This window comes from Nycticebus coucang, chromosome 2 (assembly GCF_027406575.1).
Source record: "Nycticebus coucang isolate mNycCou1 chromosome 2, mNycCou1.pri, whole genome shotgun sequence".
In the NCBI taxonomy this organism is placed as follows: Eukaryota; Metazoa; Chordata; class Mammalia; order Primates; family Lorisidae; genus Nycticebus; species Nycticebus coucang.
In genome coordinates this window covers 156206266-156223561 of record NC_069781.1, presented here as the reverse complement: position 1 = coordinate 156223561, position 17296 = coordinate 156206266, and the positions used below count along the sequence as shown (strand labels likewise).

The 17296-nt window shown below is 47.3% G+C and overlaps 3 protein-coding genes across 7 annotated transcripts in view; 1 reads left to right on the top strand and 2 right to left on the bottom strand.

The window, feature by feature from the left end:
- The window catches only part of ADGRG5 (adhesion G protein-coupled receptor G5), a 266713-nt gene that overhangs the window by 11323 nt on the left and 238094 nt on the right, over positions 1–17296 (bottom strand). The window contains exons 1-6 of one of the 3 annotated variants that reach the window (XM_053602504.1): positions 3112–3164; positions 2699–2801; positions 2397–2472; positions 1585–1741; positions 833–949; positions 35–151 (exon numbers count right to left, since the gene is read on the bottom strand). In XM_053602504.1, coding sequence (XP_053458479.1) covers positions 35–151; positions 833–949; positions 1585–1741; positions 2397–2472; positions 2699–2762 — 531 coding nt within the window. In that variant the 5' untranslated portion in view covers positions 2763–2801; positions 3112–3164. Of the gene's footprint in view, positions 1–34; positions 152–832; positions 950–1584; positions 1742–2396; positions 2473–2698; positions 2802–3111; positions 3165–17296 lie in introns of those variants that run through there. The other 2 variants (XM_053602498.1, XM_053602511.1) reach the window with 2 other exon arrangements.
- Positions 12159–16904, bottom strand: LOC128560692 (collagen alpha-1(II) chain-like). Its single transcript, XM_053554053.1, has 3 exons — positions 16814–16904; positions 15993–16626; positions 12159–12227 (listed from the first exon to the last, which is right to left on the bottom strand). The coding sequence occupies exons 1-3, from the start codon at positions 16902–16904 to the stop codon at positions 12206–12208; spliced, it is 747 nt and encodes a 248-aa protein (XP_053410028.1). The 3' UTR covers positions 12159–12205.
- Positions 16406–17296, top strand: part of CCDC102A (coiled-coil domain containing 102A) — a 27628-nt gene continuing 26737 nt past the window's right edge. Inside the window, exon 1 of one of the 3 annotated variants that reach the window (XM_053602487.1) lies at positions 16406–16556. The gene's annotated coding sequence lies outside the window, so the exon portion shown is untranslated. Of the gene's footprint in view, positions 16557–17067; positions 17087–17296 lie in introns of those variants that run through there. The other 2 variants (XM_053602469.1, XM_053602479.1) reach the window with 2 other exon arrangements.

Here is a 17296-nt window from a genome sequence, read left to right as displayed (position 1 = left end):
GTGGGGGTGGAAACGGGGACACGCCCAGCAGTACCAGGCTTTGGTTGTGCCAGAAGCTGATGTTGACCGGATCCCTGAGGTTGTTCACATGTCCGTGGCTCAGCTGGGCCCCCAGGATATAGTTATTAAGCAGAGATGAGTTGTTGTCATCCTGGAAGGGCAAGCAGAAGAAGGACTGAGTGGAGGGGACATGGGGAGACTGGATGATGTCCGAGCCCCTCCTCCCTGGCTGGCCCACCCTGCACACACACCTCTCGTGTGTGAGAAGCTTTGCATTTGCTGCTCCGGCTCCGGGGAAGGCCATCCCCTTACCAGAGCCCATTTGTTTAATGTGTTCCAGCCTCATGCCGTCCACCTCACCACTATCCTAACTCGCTGTCAGAGCCAAGATTCAAAGGCACCTTCTCCAGCATCCCTCCTGGACTGCCCGCTGGGCACAGCCCCAACCCCACCCTGACTCATCTATTGCTCTGTACCTCTATTGCTGTAATCAACCTTGCACTAACTCTAAATCTCTAAGGTCCTGGTTTAAGGGTTGATAGAGAATTCTCTAAGAGCAAGGACCTTGTGTCTTCTTGTCTGTCTCCTGCCTAGGGACAAGCACATAGTAGGTTTGTTAGGTTTCATCTGCAGATTGCAATCATACCTTTCTACCATTCTGCTAAAGCCGATAGGGAAACTGAGGCCCAGGAGGGCACAATGGCTAGCTCAGTTTATGTAGTGGGCTAGTCCCACTTGATGCTGGGCCACACCCAGAGGCCAAGAGTGGCACGGATGAGGCTTAAAGCGCCCTCAAGAAGGAGCCAGTGGCCCCCCCATCCTTGGCACTGACCTTGAAAAAGGAAGCTGTGAAGAAGTAGATGCAGATGAGCCGCAGATTCCCAGGTTGAGCCCTACAGGCGTCTTGGGTCAGCTCGGCGGGGAATTGCATGGCATGTTGGTCCCTGGCCTGCCAAGGGCCATGGACAGGCTGAGCCTGGTGTGTAAGGCCTGTAGACCCGACCCCAATGCCTTCACTGCCCCCAATTCCCAGTAAGACCTTTGCACCTTACCCTGGTCATTTCCTTCCTCCAAGCTGCCCCCTGCAGAACCCTCTCCTCCCAGGCTCCCCAGGTCCTGGACCTTCCCTCCATCCACTCCAGTTAGGAATTTAAGATATTTATCCAACCAAGCTGGGGCCCTGAGGTTGAAGCCTTCTCAGCACCCAGCACCCAGCCCTGGCCAGGTATCTAGCAGGGTCACACCAGGGTCCTAAAAGAAGTCGGGATTCCCTGGATCACTCACTGCTGCTTCCGCCAGCAACTCACCTCCAGCCAAAGCAGAGAGAAGACACTGCCCTTTAGGGGCCACAAAGCCCCTTCTTTTCTGCTATTCACACAAGGAACATCAGCCCCATTCTAGAGGAGGCAACTCACAGCTAGTTAGGACAGATCCAAGACTGGAGGCATGGGAGAGGGCAGTGGAGCCTGAGGAAAGTCCAGACCTTAAGTCCCTGAGGGCTTCTAGGATGGAAGCAGTGACATTCCTAGCATTCCTACCCCCCCACCCCACCCCACCCCCACCCCCGACTCCATCACCTCTAACCTGAGGGACCGGCTTCAGAGTGTCACTGCTCAATGAGAGACCTGCAAAGTCACAGCCCACATTGAAGGCCAGAGACTGGATGGTGCTTGTCTGCAAGGTCAGGTTGTAGCCCAGGAAGCTGACATTCAGCAGCATCTGCTCCAGTGTGTGGACTTGCCTGCGGGCCGGAGGAAAGATGGCCAAGGAGGGGAGAGCCAGGCCAGGGGGCTGGGGCAGCCTGGGAGGGCGGGGCCTGTCCATCCCATACCCCTGTCATTCCCGGCTCCAGACCTTGGCACTCACAGTGTCCTCAGCACACTCTTATCTCCCCATCCCACTCCAACCACCCCCTTCTGATTAACTCCTCTGTGGGTCCTAGTTTGTAGTCACCTCCTCCAGGAAGCTATCCATGACTGTGCCCACCTCAAATGAGCATCCCTGTGCCTCCCAGTTGCAGTTCTTAGCCCTGACCAGTCATCAGCACTGGCTTCTCACCCAGAGTTGCTTGAACTTTGGGTCACAGACCCTGCAGAGCCCAACCAGAGTCTCAGAGCCCCTTCACAGAAAAATGCACGGAGACCCACAATCCTGCACCTGATTTCATGCCATCCATGATTAAGGGCCCCCACCCTAGACTAAACCTCCATGAGGGTAGTGACATGTCTAGCCTGCACTGCTGGGGCCTGGTGCCAGGTACACAGTAGATACTCAATAAACATGTGCTGAAAAATGAACAGTTAGGAGTCTTCACCAGACTAACCCTGGACCAGGGTGGAGGCTTGAGGTGGGAGGCACAGCTGACTCTAAGCAGGAGAGGAAGTCACCCAACTCACTGAGCAAGAGAAGGCATTCTGCGGCCCCTGTGCCCCTCCATTTTCTTCATCCAATGCAGAAGTTCTTGCGATGTCTCTGTGAGAGCAAGAATCACACTTCCCCTTCAGCTGTCCCCTGGCCCCATGGTCTCTGGGCCTTCCATCCCCAGCTTGAGACGCCTAGTTCACGAGCAGTTCCTGCAGCCCCCAGGAAGCCCCAGTGTCTCCCCTTCAACCTCCCTTGGTTTGAAGCCTCCACCTTTCACATCACAGCCATGGACCTGGACTAGGTGCCCCTACTGCAGTGGAGGGAGCCTGCTTACCTGCCATCAGGTTCTGAAAAGTCAGAAGGCACAGGCACAGGAAAAGGGCACCCCAGCAATCCATGCCCTATGCCCAAGTCTCCTCCAAGAATTGGCTCCTGCCCTGGAAAAGGTACGTGCCATCATCTTGATGGTAAAAGAGGGACCTCTAACTTCTAGGCATCTCATGTGTCCCTGGGCCAGGACACATAGCCTCTTATTTCATCCTTACCACTTCTGCCTTTCACAGATGAGGAAACTGAGGCTTAGAGGGCAAAGGATTTTGTTTTGCTTAAAGCTGCCTAAAGCCAAGTCTCTGTGACTCCCGAATCTTTGACCATGGAATAATGGCTGCCATTAGCAGCTCTGCCTGAGATGCCCCTCTCCCCCCAAAAATGGTCTTTGTGGGGTCTCCCCCGGGGTCCTGACCTTACCTAGGGGGAAGTTGCCTGGGAGCTTTGGTTAAGGCTCTGTCTCTCTCTGCCCTCATTTTTCTCGGTTTCAAAATGAACTAATAAACTTCTGCTTAAATATAGCAAATCTACATATGCCCCCTGAAGCCCCACTAAAATAGGAATGAATGAATAAAATAGGCTCAAAGTCTACACAGAGAGAACAATGGGAAAGAAGACTGCAGAGATGGGAGATAGCCACAAAGCTTCCGAAGCTACAAATCAGGGGGCCACATGGTAAGAAATTTCCCAGACCATAAACAGTTGAAGCCAAGTGCCTGCAGTGGGAAGAGACGTGGAGTTGAGAGGATGGAAGGTGGGGACAAGGAAAAGCCACACAGCCTTGGAAGCTCCTGAGAACTGGTGGCATCAGGAACCGCTGAAGTAGGGATGAAGGATGACGCTAAAAACAGGAATGTTGGGAGGCACCTGTGGCTCGGTGAGTAGGGCGCCGGCCCCATATACTGAGGGTGGTGGGTTCAAACCCGGCCCCAGCCAAACTGCAACAAAAAAAACTAGCCGGGCGTTGTGGTGAGCACCTGTAGTCCCAGCTACTCGGGAGGCTGAGGCAAGAGAATCGCTTAAGCCCAAGCGTCTGAGGTTGCTGCGAGCTGTGACACCACAGCACTCTACTGAGGGCAACATAGAGAGACTCTGTCTCAAAAAAAAAAATAAATAAATAAATAAATAAAGAAGGAGGAGGAGGAAAAGGAGAATATATATGAGCGCTGTCTGGAAAGTATCCAACCACATATGTTTCTATTTCTTATATTACATGGCTGATACTTTCCAGACAGCGCTCATAGGCTATCCGAGAGGTTCAAGCATGTGGAAAAAGTGTTTTCAATGATGTCTTATGGAAAGTTTCCAAATAAAAACAAGCAATTAATTTCGAGGTGACCAAGTTGTATAAGAAAGAAAATGAAATCTTCCTACCCTACTTGACTTAAAATGGAATAAAATTTATATAGTCATAATAGAAACATTAAAGAGGAAATTTATCTTTTTAATTGCATAAAAACTGTATTAAAATGATTTTGACTTCCGCTTAAAATGTAGAGAGCCACAAGAGACCATCACTCCCTTCATGACGATGGAAAAAGCCAAATAACGTACAAAATCAATTTTTTGAGCCCATGGGAGAGCTGAGTCCCAAGGTAACCAAGTGAACTCATTTTTAATGGCAATTGGAACATAATTACCGTTGATAGAAGAAACACATGATATATTGCACCTTTGATACAGCATGGAGGAATAAACAGTTGCCACAAAAATAAGTAATAAGAAAATAACTGGTGTTTTCATGAGTTCTTAATGGCTGAACATGAGCTAGAGCATCAGTTTAGAATCCCTGAGGAAGCCCACCAGGCAGCTTCTTCCTACAGTGCTCATGAGAATGATTGCGGGTGGGGCAGGATCCAAGAAAGATCCCCTGGTGACACAGGCTTGAAGGACCTGCCAAGGGATGAGGGTGGTGCAGGAGTAGGAATAGCCTTGGAATTCCTAGGATATTTCCCTAGAACTCCATGACCAATAAAAATATCTTTCAAAAACAAAGACAGAAGCCAGGCACAGTGGCTCATGCCTATCATCCTAGCACTTTGGGAGGCCGAGGGGGGAGGACCACTTGAGATTGAGGTCGCAGTGAGCTACAATGATGCAGAATAAGGACTTCTTCAGAGGAGCAAGGAGTTAGAGCATTCATTGCCACCAAATCTGCGGTAAAAGAAATATTAAAGGAAGTTTTTAGGGCAGAAGGAAAATTTTTATACCAGATAGAAATTTAGAATTACACACACAAAAAATGGAGAATATTGGAATGTATAAAAATATGCCAAATATAAAAATAAGTTTCTTTAGTTTTTTTGTTTTTTTTGCAGTTTTTGGCCAGGGCTGGGTTTGAACCCACCACCTCCGGCATATGGGGCCAGCGCCCTACTCCTTTGATCCACAGGCACTGCCCATAATTAATGTCTATCTAATGTAAAAATAGTGACAACGTTTTGTGGGTATCATAATATCTGTTGAAGTAAAAATGTAACACAAAAATAACACAAACAGCAGGAAGAAGGAAATGGAAGTATTCAGTGGTGAGTTTTTATGCTACATTTTAAGTGTTGTGACATTATTTGAAAGTCAATTGTGGAAAATTGAATATGCATCTTGTAAACCATGCCTGGCTACTCATGCGGCTAAGGCAGAAGGGTCACTTGAACCCAAGAGTTTGTGGTTGCTGTGAGTTAGGCCGATGCTACAACACTCTAGCCTTGGCAGCAGAGCAAAACTCTGTCTCCAAAAAAAATGTCAAAACTATAGGATCAGAGAACAGATCAATTGTTGTTAGGGAGTGGGCAAAAGATACTGGCTTTTCAGGGCACTAGAAATGTTCTATATGTTGACTGTAATATACATGTATGTACGTGACTGTACACATCTGTCAAAATCCATCAACTACTCTCCAAAAGGGTGAATTTTATTGCGTGTATGCTTCTCTACACCAGACTTTAGAAAATCAAACCAAACAACATATTGAGGGGATGGAGAGGAGGAAACAAAAAGAGAAAGGGAAGGCAAGAGAGTTAATCTTCCTCCTCCTGTGGGAAAGAAAGTCACAAAAAACAAAAAAACACAGAGCTTCAACAAGGGAGAACCACAAAATGAAAAACACCTGTTTGATGGTAGTGGCAGAGGGAAGTAGGTGAGAGCATAAGCTTTCATTTTTCCAGCCTTGGGTCTGCAAAGTTCTGAAATATAATAGCACCCAGTAAAGGTATATAAAGACAGGTACATTTCTCCACTCTGTCAAAGTCAAGAGCCTAATCTCCAAGGGATACATTTGAACATTCTGTTCTGAATATCCTTTGACCCAGGAAATTCATTTTTATAAATTTATCCTGTGGAAATGATCTAATTGTCTGCCACCTGCACACTCCTCAGCTCTTATTTTAGGCAGGCCATTTTCCTATAAGCACAACCGGGTGACTACAACACAAAATCACCTGTTCATATCAAAACACACAGCCTGCTGAGAAACAGAAACAGCCCAATACAACCTGCGCTAACTGTTGGCTAGAGTCCCTACTGCATGAGGAAATTCATCAGACAGGCTCCCACAGTGCAGCAGGCAAACAAATACAACAACATCAACAAAAAAATGTGTCTGACATTTTCCAACATCGGAGCGGAACAGGAAAAGTTAATAAAGATGAGCAAGTCAATAAAGAAAAATTAAAATCTATATAGATGTCTATCAACAGAGGAAGAAAATAATTTACAGTTCAACGCCACTCTGGAAAACAGTTTGTCAGTTTCTTATAAAAGTAAACATATCCACCGTATGATCAAATAATTGTACTCTCGGACTTTTATTTCAGAGAAATAAAACCTCATGATCACACAAAAAATCTATATAGAAACATTCACAGCAGCTTTGTTCATAATAGTGCCTAACCAGGAACCTCATCGGCCCTTCAGGAGTGAATGGTAAGACGGTGATACATCCATACTATGAAATGCATTCAAAAACACAAAAATAAATTTCCTACAAAACGATGATGCACACAATTTGGATCTTAAGGTCATTATCCTGAGGGAGGAAAAAAAACCAATCTCAAAATGTTATGTGCTGTATGATCTGATTTATATAACATTCTGCAAGTGACAAAATTAAAGAGATGAACAAATTAGTGGTTGGAAAGGTTTAGGGAGGCAGAGTACGTGTCTTTTTTAAGCTAGTACAGGGGATCCTTGTGGCAATGGAACAGTTTTGTGTCTTGATTATGGTGGTGTTTACAGGAACCTACACATAGGATGAAATTGCATAGAAAACAGATTGACAGTTTCTTATAAAGGTAAAATGGACTCACCGTACAAACTGCACACATAAATGAGTGCACGTAAAACAGGTGAAATCTAACAAGGTCTGTGTATTGTACCAAAGCTAATTGGTTTTGATACTGCACTATAGGTGTATGAGATGTTACTATGGAGAATATTGAGTGAAGGGTACATGGAATCTTTCTGTATTATTTTTCTGCAATCTCCTGGGAAGTTTTTCAAAATTAAAAGTTAAAAAATACAGTACAATGGATTGCCATCCACTGTTAAAAATTATGTTTATAAGGCCAGGTGCAGTGGCTCATGTCTATAATACCAGCATTCTGGAAGGCCAAGGCAGTCGATTACTTGAGCTCAAGAGTTCGAGACCAGCCTGGGCAAGAGTGAGATCCAGTCTTTGAAAAATAGCTGGGCACTGTGGCAGGTGCCGGTAGTCCCAGCTACTTAGGAGGCTGAAGCAAGAGGATTGCTTGAGCCCAAGAGTTTGAGGTTGCTGTGAGCTATGATGCCACAGCACTCTACCAAGGGCAACAAAGTGAGACTCTGTCTAAAAAAAAAAAAAGTTTATGTAGCCATGTAAAAAAGGAGCAGAGTATATCATTGACTAGAAAGAGCTGGTTGAAAAAAACACACATAAGGCCAGGTGCAGTGGCTCACACCTACAATCCTAGCACTCTGGGAGGCCAAGGCAGGTGGATTGCCTGAGCTCAAAAAAAAAAAAAAGAAAGAAAAGAACATACATAATATAATCACATTGATGGAAAATAGGTTTGTATGCATATTTTTAGCACATCAGTTTATCTAAAAGAAAGGTCACTAAAATGTTAATTATTTTTTTTGAAAGGAGGGTTTTTCTTTACTTCTTTATATTTTCTATATTGTTTAAATTTTCTATGACATATGCTACCTTCACAAAGGAAAACAAAATTTTCTAAGGCCTAGGATTCGTTTAAATGCTCCAAATTATAATTTATCAATGTGGAAAAAAATAATAGCAACATTTGCTTATGAAAGACAAAAATCATGTTGCAAAACAATGTCATCCCATCCTTGCAAAAAAATCATATTTTTAATATATGCAAAATCTAGAAGATGCACATGTGGGTATAGGTAGTTGTCACTTCTGGGTGGTGAGATTATGAGCCTACCTGTTTTGCCTGTCTCTATTTTCTAGTATTTCCCCATATGTTATAGCTATACATTTTTCAATTTTTTTTGAGACAGTCTCACTTTGTCACCTTGGGTAGAGTGCCATGGCGTCATAGCTCATAGCAACCTCAAACTCTTGGGCTCAAGCAATTCTCTTGCCTCAGCCTCCCAAGTAGCTGGGACTACAGGCACCTGCCACAACGCCTGGCTATTTTGTTTTTAGAGCTGAGTTCTCGCGTCTTGCTCCATCTGATCTCGAACTCATGAGCTCAGGCAATCCACCCAACATGGCCTCCCAGAGTGCTGGAATTACAGGCTGGAGCCACCATGCCTGGCCTACATTTTTCAATTTTTATTTACTCTTTGGATAGTTCAGAAATTTTCATCTTTACAATAAATAGGTACAAAAAGGTATAAACTGTGTCACTCAGTTACTCACTTTCCAGTCATTCCCAGGATACCAACATTACTGGTGTGTTGTATATTTTCTGGACTTTCTTCATAAGCAAACAAAAATTTTTCTCAGTTGATATAGAAAGTAACATATTCTATATACCATTCTATGCTTTGCTTTTTCACTTGAAAATACACCTTGGAAAGCTTCCACTTTTTCAATTGCACATTCTGTTGTTGTGGGGTTAACCAGTCCCCTGTTAATGCCATGTGTGGCTCTAGTCATTTACAAAAACAGCTATAGCTACACGCAATATAGCTGTTTTGTGCTATTTCCCACATGAGAAAGATCACCACTTGCCCCCTTTTATATTGGCTTAGACTTTTCCTTATCAATTTCCAGAAACTTTATCTAATAGGAAAATCAGCTCTATCCATTACATGAGTTACAAATTATATATGACCTTTTATTGCCCATGTAGAATTAGCTTTTTCAACAATTTTATGTAATAAAATTTATCACTTTTGGCTTCTGGATTTTGCATTGTTGATAGAAAAGCCTTCTTTACTCCAATATTATGAAAGACTTCTCCTATGTTTCTTCTAATACTTTTTTAAAATTTACAACTCATGACATATAATGTTCTAATACTCTTTATGGTTTCATTTTTCACATTGGAATCTCCAGACCGTGAGCATTGGTCCTGGAGTACAGTATATAGAGAACCAATTTCATGATTTTCCCCAGATGTCACTCATTTTTCTTAACACTATTTCCTAATATATATGTTTATTTTAATAGCGAAAGAGAGACTCTGTAGTCACAGAGTGCTGGATTCTTATTTATTTGGCTATGTGGTTGTTTGACTTAGTTACTTTGGGTGATTCACCTACTTTGTCAGAACCTCAGAGAAGAAACTAAGGAAATGGTTTAAGCAGACAAAGGAAGAGGCTGAATGAAATAATTTGAAATATTTTAGGTGAGAAAACTGGGGCCCCAAAGTGGAGGACCCGATAATGCAGACAGGACCTCAGGCCAGTATGTCCAGCCCTTCACTGTACTAATAGGGAAACTAAGGCCTAGACAAACAGATGGATTTGACTTCCAGTATCTGACCCTAAGGCCAGGTCCTCAGGCCCTTAGCCACACTGCTGGCTGGCAGACACCAAGCAAAGAAGAGCCTAACCCCATCACACAACTGGAGAAATCAAGAACAAAGCAGAAGTGACACCTCCCCCAAATACCTCAGATAGAAGCTGTGGTTTCCACCACCTTTCCCAGGAGCCAATCATGATCTTTACATCTGCTTGCAACCTCCAGCATCCCCCTGCCCACCCTTCAGCGAAGTCACCACACACCAACACTGCACACCCTCAATAATTTCATTCCCTACCCTGCAATTGGTTATGGCGGCCCTCTGGGTAACAGAAATCCCTTACTTCACAACCAAGACAGTTCCAACTGACCACAGGGAAACTGAATACTACGAAGAGAAATTTGCCTGGGGGTCTACCGCAGGCGAGTGATCAAGCTGGGGCTCAAACTCAGATTCCAAGTCCAGGGCTCCACCCCCTGCACAAGGCAGCCTTGCAGAGATGGTTGAGTAGCTGAGCTGCTATTTGGACAAGTAAGGTCTTCTTTAGACTAATTGAGAGATGAAGAGACACGCAGAACACAGGACAGAGCCTTTGGATGATGGGAATTTGACAACCAGCTCCGGTATTTGGTGCCTGGACTGTATGAAATTAGGTAAGGAACTTGACCTCTGTGTGCCTCAGGTTTTCTCATCTATAAAATGAGGCCAAGGGAAAGAGACTCAGACAAGTACATATTTCCCTGAACCACACTCCTGGGAACCAGGCCCTGACCATGGTCCAGGGCTCTGACCAAAGTCCTCAGTCAGGAATACATCTGAGTGGGGCTTTAGAACCCCTTCCCTCCTCCCTTGAGCTGACCGTGTACCCCTGAAATCCCTCTTCCCCAGCAGCACCAGGCCTGCTGAGCCAGCCCTGCTTCTGCACATGGCCCCACCTATATCCACCAGATAGCCACCTCTGCCAGCCACAGCCACCTCTGCCAGCCAAAGTCTGGAGCCCCACCCCTGGTTTCCCTGAAGCCTGGATAAGGAATGAATCTCTGATCTCTGAGGGGGAAATAAAAAACCCTAAGAGATGTTATTATTAGCCCCATTTTCACAGGGTAAGAACAAGAGGCCATGTCAAAGCCCAATGGGGAGTCTGTGACCAACCCAAAGCCAGGGCCATTTCCCTGAGACATGCTGACCCCAGGCTCCATTCCAAGTTACTCTGAAAGGAAATGCACCTGCTTCAAGTTTACCAAGCACAAACTCTGTGCCAGGCCCTGGATTAAGTATCTGACTGTTACCCAAGGTGCAGGTTACTGAACTAGGCCCATTCTACAGATGAGAAAACTAAGGTCCTGAAAAGAAAGGTTCAGTAACTTGCCCCAGGCCACATAGGGGATCTAATTTTTGAACCCAGTGCCTAACACTCCTTAATTTAAATTGCCTCTTCCTCCAAAAACATAGCTGTCTACATTTCCTCAGATTTAGAGTGGCCAGCCAGAAGGGAATGAGGGTCCCCAGCTTGTTGCTCCTGGGATGTCACCAGGTCTGTGCCCATCTGGACAGGACATGCCCAGTGACCACTGGGATAAGAACAGAGAGCTGAGGGGCAGGGGTACAGGGAGGAGAGGCCCAGAGGGGCTGACCTGTGAAGCTGCCGCTGCAGTCTCAGCTCTTGCCTCCGCTGAGGTCCTGCTGCTTCTGCAGGAAGAAGAAGTGAGGTGGGGCAGCTGCAGGCAGCCCTCTCTTCAACCCACGCCCACATGCCACTTGACTTCTCTCTGCTCCCTTTACCCCAATCCCACACGGTGCTTTCACTTCACTTCTTTTTTTTTTTTTTTTTTTTTTGAGACAGAGTCTCACTTTGTTGCCCTGGGTAGAGTGCTGTGGCATCAGCTCACAGCAACCTCAAATTCTTGGGCTCAAGCAATCCTCTTGCCTCAGCCTCCCAAGTAGCTGGGACTACAGGTGCCCACCACAAAGCCCCGGCTATTTTTTAGAAATGGGTCTCGCTCTAGCTCAGACTGGTGTCAAACTCGAGCTCAGGTTATCCGCCAGGCTCGGCCTCCCAGAGTGCTGGGATTACAGGCCTGAGCCACCGCGCCTGACCTTACTTCGCTTCTTCTTTTGCCATCAGCCTCTTTGCTTCCTGAGCTGATGGCCATGTCTATGTCACCCCTTGATCTCACCTCCCCAAGCCCTGCAGCACTTCCTGGGACAGCCACACTTCTATGGCCGTGCTTGAGGACCAGGCAATGTGGCATCACGTATGGTTCAAGACCCACTTTGACTCTGCACCTTGGGTGAGATATGTTGCCTCTCTGAGCTTTAGTTTCCCCAGCCATAGAAAACAGAGAATGATCCCCACATCACCTGATGATCAATGGGCTTGATGATGGCAAGGACTTCAGGCAAGGGCTGGGTCAGACTGCCTGGGTTCAAGACCCAAGCCCAGCATTTACTGGCTGGGTGACATGGGGCAAGTAAGTCACCTGGGGAACTCTTAAACCTATTCCTCTTTTGTGAAATGGAGATAATGACAGTACCACCTCGTGGGGTACTTACCAAAGGCTGACAAAGTCACTGGAAGTGCTCTATAAAGCTGTCACGTTTCACAGATGGAGAGCCTGAAGTCTGGAGAGGACCAGAGCAGCAGAGCTCAGAAAACATGGCCAGAACAGTAGGGCTGGAAAGCTGGCCAGCTCCTCCTTGAGCCAGGGGTTTGGATGAGCCTGTCATACCTTCATAGTGACTGTGTATATGTGTGTTTGTGTGTGTGTTAGTAGAGGGGACATCCTCTCTTGCCTGGACTCCATCCAGATTCCCTGGGGAAATAGTGACTCACGAATGCGCTTTTTTTCTACTGAGGGTAAGATGGAGATACAACAAAAGGGAGAACCAGACACGTTCCCTCCTCTCTGTCCTTACTTGGGGCCTTTCCAGGATCAGCTCAAGCACAGCCCACAGGTAGCATGAGTGGCCTCTGGGGGAAGAGGGAGGGAAATTGTTCCTTGGAGGGCAGCCAGCCTTCCATCCCAACTGCAGTGAGCAGGCTTTGCAGGGACACCAGTGAACTTGTGTCTTGACTCCTTGGCCATACTCCCACTGGGTGACTTGTCCTTCTCTGCACTTTCAATTTCTTTGGCCATAACCCAGACTTTAACCTCCAGGTACTTCCTTTTTGAGGCATTCCAGCCACCTCTAAGATTGCAACGCTAGCTACCTCTTTCCTCATACTGTATTGGAGCCCAAGAGGCTACTCTGTGGGCACAGGAGGAGACCCTGCACTTCCTTCAGTCCTGTTTTTCAGCTCGAATCTGTAGCAGCCCCACCTCAGATGGGAGTTCCAGTTATCAAGCCCTGAACTCTGGGTCCTGGAACCACTGCCAAGACACTCTCCTGCTCAAATGCCAGCACTGGCTTCCTATTGCCTTCACAGTCTAACCCCACGCAACCCAGATCCCAGGCAGGGAGGAGGGCTATACATCATGCAGAGTGAAGTGTCTCCCAGGTAGGGGCACCCTGGTAAATGGGACCCCAAATTTAGATAAACTGGGTCACATCATGAAAAAATATTTCTTTCCTTTCCTTCCTTCTTTTTTGGACAGTCTCACTCTGTTGCCCAGGCTAGAATGCTGTGGTGTTACAGCTCACAGCAACCTCACGGTCCTGGGTCCAAGCGATTCTCCAGCCTGTCTCTCAAGTAGCTGGGACTAGAGGTGCCCACCACAGCACCAGGCTAATTTTTCTATTTGTAGTAGAGACAGGGTCTTGCCCTTACTCAGGCTGGTCTTGAATTCCTGAGCTCAAATCCTCCTGCCTCAGCCTCCCAGAGTGCTAGGATTATAGGCATAAGCCACCGTGCCCTGCCTAAATATCACTTTCTAAGTCTTTCTCAACCTTGGTTGTGCCCAGCAGAAGCTTCAGTTTAAGTCTAAATTGTTTCAACCCCTCCCTAACACTGACTTATGTCCCCTCTCCCTTTTTTCCCATTTTCAATCTTTTATCAGACATTAAAAACAAGATAATGATTTTTAATTTCTTTATGGTAAACTATATATGATAAATTCACCATTTTAACCATTTTAAAATGTAGTTCAGTAGAATTAAGCACATTCACATTATTGTGAAATATCACCACCATCTCTCTCCAAAATCTTTTTCATCTTTTCAAAGTGAAACTCCATACTCATTAAACAAAACTCCCCATCTTCTCCTCCCAGTAGCCCCTGGCAACCACGGCCTGGTTCTATGAATTTGATGACTTCAGATGCCTCATCTAAGTAAAATCATATGTAGGATTTGTCCTTTTGTGACTGCTTATTTCATTCAGCTTGATGTCTTCAAGGTTCATCCATGATGTACTACGTATCCGCATTTCCTTCAAGGTTGAATAATAGTCTACTACATGTATATACAATATTTTGTGTTATCTGCTCACCAGTGCATTGGTTCTCAACCTATGGGTCGCAACCCCTTTGGGGATCTCCTGCTGTATCAGATATTTACATTACAATTCATAACAGTAGCAAAATTAGTTATGAAGTAACAATGAAAATAATTTTATGGTTGGGGGGTCACCACAACATGAGGAACTGTATTAAAGGGTCACGGCATTAGGAAGGTTGAGAACCACTGTGATAAAGAGACTTGGGCTGTTTCCACCTTTTGGCTATTGTGAATAATGCTACCATGAACCGGGGTATACAAAATATGCCCCTCTTTTCCAGGTAGATTTTAAAAACACTTTTTGTTTGTATACTATTTTTTATTTTCTTCTGTCTGTGGCAAGTGATAGATTTTTCTGTTTATCTTAGTAACATGAAATAGTCCCTGAAAATACGCTTATGTCCTAAGAAGTGAAATGGTTTTAAGAAAAATGCTAAGTCAATAAGGGTACAAGGGCTGCAAGTTAGTGGCAAACAGTGGCAGCAGTGGTACAGGAGAGGGAACTGCTAATGTGTGGGAAATACTGACACAAACCTCAGTCGTAAACTCCATGTCCTGAGTCAGAGAAAAACTCGGTGGCAGCCACCGGAGAGGCTAACACCAGAAGCGCACGGTATTCAGAGAGGTTCCTGGAAGTCATCCTTTCAGGAACAGAGGTGAGAGTGGTAAAATTGAGTGGCAGATCTGGGGTCTGAGACCTCCCAGTGTGACCCTAGGCCAGTCACCTGACTTTTGATCTTCGTTTTCCTCACTATGAATGGTGGTAATAACATCCAGTCCAGGCTGGGCACAGCGGCTCATACCTATAATCCCAGCACTTGGGAAGGCAGAAAGGATCACATGAGCCCAGAGTTACAGGGAGTTGTGATCTGACCACTGCACTCCAGCCTGAGTGACAGAGTGAGAACCCGCCTCTGAAAACAAAATACCTAGCCCATGGGAGGCTGTAAACAAAATACCTAGCCCATGGCCAGCAACCATCTTGGTTCAATGAGCAGGTGGCTCCCTCCTCTGCAAGAAACACCCCCCCAGCCAAAGTATTTATCCCTTCCTCCTTTAGGATAAAGGGCCCATTTGGGATGAGGTCACAGTTGCAGTGTAAGCAGACTATCAACTCAGTCTCCATGACATTCTCCAGCCCTATCCCCACCTCCCGAAACTCTGGCCAAGAGCTCTGGCCTCCCAAAGTTGTCACTTACTAGCTGTGGGCCTTACTTAAGACTGAATTAAGAGCCCCTTTCAGCCTTCACTTTCCCAGCTTTAAAATGGGGCTGTCCTTGTCCTAAGTACTCAAACCCCCACACATCCCCACCAAAATCTGTCTCTAGCTGCTTATCAGACGCTGTCAAATCAATCCACAAGCAAAACTGTAAATCTTGCAAAAAGTGTGGGATTTCATGAAGTTGCTGGAAGCAATGGGGGAAGGGGGAATGGAGCCGCAGCTAACCACGGAGCTAGGAAATATCTGCAAGGACAAATGACCCTCAGGTTTGCAAAATATTTGCAAAAAAAGATGATTCAGGAGGAAAGGATGCTACTACTCAACTTTATCAGGAGAAAAAAAAAATCTTCAAGTACATTTGATTCATTCTTCCTTCACACTAAGGCATGGTTTCCATCACAATCTAAACATGACTAATCATGGGGTAAAACTAAATTATCTTTATCACTTTTAGTTTCTTTTTCTATGTAAAATCGAATCCAACAGGGTTTCCTCCAGTTTTGCTTATTTTTGGTCCTCTTTTAAAGTAGATTGACCTTAGACGTCTTTCCCAGGTACAGGATGTGGTGACACAGAGGCCCCCCTTCCCCGCAGAGACCTCAGACACCCTACTCCCAGGAAAGAGGAAGCCTAAGCACAAGGCATGTTACCGTAATGACCATCCCTTGGGGGGAGGGAGGGCAGAAAAAGTGTCTCCGCTGCCAGGGCTAGGTCCCCCAACCTCTCACCGTGAAATCGCTTTGCGAGCCCTTCTGTTATACAAAAGGTGAAACTGAGGCCGACGCACACACAGACTTGCCGGTTTCATCGGTGGCAGAGCTAGCACCAGGAAGGGTGCAGGTAACAAAAGTGAAGACTTGGTAAGCACGCTCCACGTGCTGAGCCTGGGCCCGCGGGGCCCACTTCTGCCGCGGCGCCTAATGCGTCGTTGGCGCTCAGGAAACCTGAGGCGGGAAAGCCGAGCCCCTACGGGGCCCTGGACCCTGCCTTCCTCCCCCCATGGAGGTGGGGCCTCCGTCTGGGTACGGCCCGCTCTCCAGGAGAGCCCACCGGTCTGGCCTGCGCCCGGGTTAAGCTGGTGCCCCCGACCCCAGCAACTCGGCCTGCCGGGATCACCGCGGGGCCGCAGCCTGCGCTCGCCCAGGGGGCCCCGCCGTCCCCCCTCCTTTCCCTCCCACCCGGAGGGAGGAGGAGACTCCGCGGCCCTCCGGCGGCGGCCGCAGCCAGCGCGTTGCCCGCTCCACCCTGCAGCGGAGGGTCTGACGTCCGGAGCCCGCGGGTCCCGGCCCGAGGTGAGCAGGGGTGGTAGTGAGGGGGGCAGAAAGCTACCACAGCCAAGGCACTCTGCTGCGGGCCGAGAACCTGCCCCGGGAAGAAAGGGGTTAAGTTGGGGGCGTGCTGGAGGAGCAAGGAGCAGTAGGGGCGCCCGCAGCAACCCCCAAACTCAGAGCAGAACTTTGCGGCCCCCTCCCTGGGCTCCCCCACCTCCTGGGGCCCCAGGCCTTGGGTGAGGAGGGGCCGCGAAGAGTTGGCGGGCGGGGGGAGACGCCTTCGGAATGCGGGCCCGGGCCGCACAGGAGGGGGGCGGCGGGTGGGGGCGGAATTTGGAACTCTCCCGGGGGACCCAACGTGGTCACCATGGCGAGTGCGTGATGGACGGTGGCGCTGGCCAATCAGAGCTCAGTGCCACCGCCGGACCCGCGACGCCTGCCAATGGGGCCGCCCGGTGCGGGCCAGTTTGTGTTGGGTGGGTGGGTGGCTCCGCTTGCGGCTAGAGCGGAGCTGGGCGGAGGGCAGTGCGGGATAGCCTGGGAGGAAACGAGTAAGTGAGGACTGAGGTGACTTTGGTCTCGGACTTTAGTTTTTCTACTTTAAGTATCATCCACCATCCCACCCCAGCTCTTACAGGGCTGTTGTGGGGGTTGGGTTGGTTTAAGTTGGCATAGGGTCTGCCCACCTATCGGACAGAGCTTTCAGGAATCTTTTTGGTGCCTGTCCCCATTCTATAGGTAGGGAAACTGAGGCCCGGAGA